Below are 1,322 nucleotides of genomic sequence, written 5' to 3'. Positions count from 1 at the left end.
AATTTCTACCAGCATAAAAAGGTCCATTGTTTCCCAACTGCAAGAGCTTCTTCACGAAAAAACAATTTAGTGCATTTGTTCAAAACAGCAATTGACATGATGCCATCTGATACACACAAGATTGTTATTCACAAAACGCCTGCTGGAGAATATGTGCGAAGATTCAATGCTCCAACTATAGATGAAGTGGTAATTGTTATAGTCGGAGATCAATTCCAACCTAGAGATAAAGTTGCAGAAACTCATCGATGCTACGATGCCCTGCAATATCCAATCATTTTTTGGGATGGTGCCGATGGATATCACTTCAACGTTAAGATGATAAATCCAGTCAGTGGTGAAGAAACAAATATGATATGCAGCGCAATGAACTATTATTCATACCGATTAATGATTCGAGAGAATGAAGACAACACATATTGAAATGCCGTCCATTGTTTCACCAATACATCTTAGATATGTATGCAAAAATCGAAACAGAACGTTTGATATTGATCCGTTTGAATCAGACCAGGCTTCGCTCTGAAGAATACGTTCATTTTCGAGATGCAATTGTAAATGACGGTAATACAACTAACGTTGGAAGACTAACGATTTTGCCATATTCATATACAGGCAGTCCACGTCATATGCATAAGTACGCTCAAGATGCAATTGTGCATGTTCGTCACTACGGTCGTCCAGACCTATTCATTACATTCACATGCCATCCAGTTTGGGACGATATACAACAGTTCTTACTTCCTGGGCAATCGCTGGTGGATAGGCATGACATCACAGCACGTGTTTTCAGACAGAAGCTGAGATCGCTGATGGATTTCATGGTAAAACATGAAGTGTTTGGGTCTGTGGCCTGCTGGATGTACTCAGTGGAATGACAAAAGAGAGGATTGCCACACGCACATATAAAAATCTGGCTCTATAACAAAATCACTTCAAACGAAATCGACGATGTAATATGCGCTGAAATACCCAATGCCGACGTCGATAAGGATTTGCATGAAGTTGTGACGAAAAATATGATACATGGACCTTGGATACACTGAATCTAAATTCACCATGAGTGATAGACGGAAAATGCTCTAAGCGATATCCTCGAGCATTAGTATCCAACAGTTACAGGAAACGATGGATATCATTTATACAGAAAAAGATCAGCAGAAGATGGCAGTAAATTAGCAACCATACAAACGTGAAATGGTGACTTCGCATTAGATAGCCGGTGGGTTGTTCCATATTCGCCTTTGCTATCAAAAACATACAAAGTGCACATAAACGTGAAATACTGTAACTCCGTTAAATCGATCAAATGCATTTGTAAG

General features: G+C 39.3%; 1 protein-coding gene across 1 annotated transcript; it reads left to right on the top strand.

Moving 5' to 3' along the window:
* Nucleotides 1-96: 96 nt before the first annotated feature.
* Nucleotides 97-423, top strand: LOC106477901. Its single transcript, XM_013938420.1, has one exon. It carries the CDS (start codon nt 97-99, stop codon nt 421-423), a length of 327 nt encoding a protein of 108 aa, XP_013793874.1.
* The last annotated feature ends 899 nt before the right edge of the window (nt 424-1,322 follow it).

Source organism: Limulus polyphemus, unplaced genomic scaffold (genome assembly GCF_000517525.1).
Source record: "Limulus polyphemus unplaced genomic scaffold, Limulus_polyphemus-2.1.2 Scaffold95567, whole genome shotgun sequence".
NCBI classification, from domain to species: domain Eukaryota; kingdom Metazoa; phylum Arthropoda; class Merostomata; order Xiphosura; family Limulidae; genus Limulus; species Limulus polyphemus.
The sequence above is the reverse complement of the archived record's forward strand: the minus strand, read 5'-3'. Positions and strand labels throughout refer to the sequence as shown.

Excerpts from the sequence above, each read along its gene's own strand:
- LOC106477901 (XM_013938420.1), top strand. The coding sequence starts at position 97 with ATGATGCCATCTGATACACACAAGATTGTTATTCACAAAACGCCTGCT.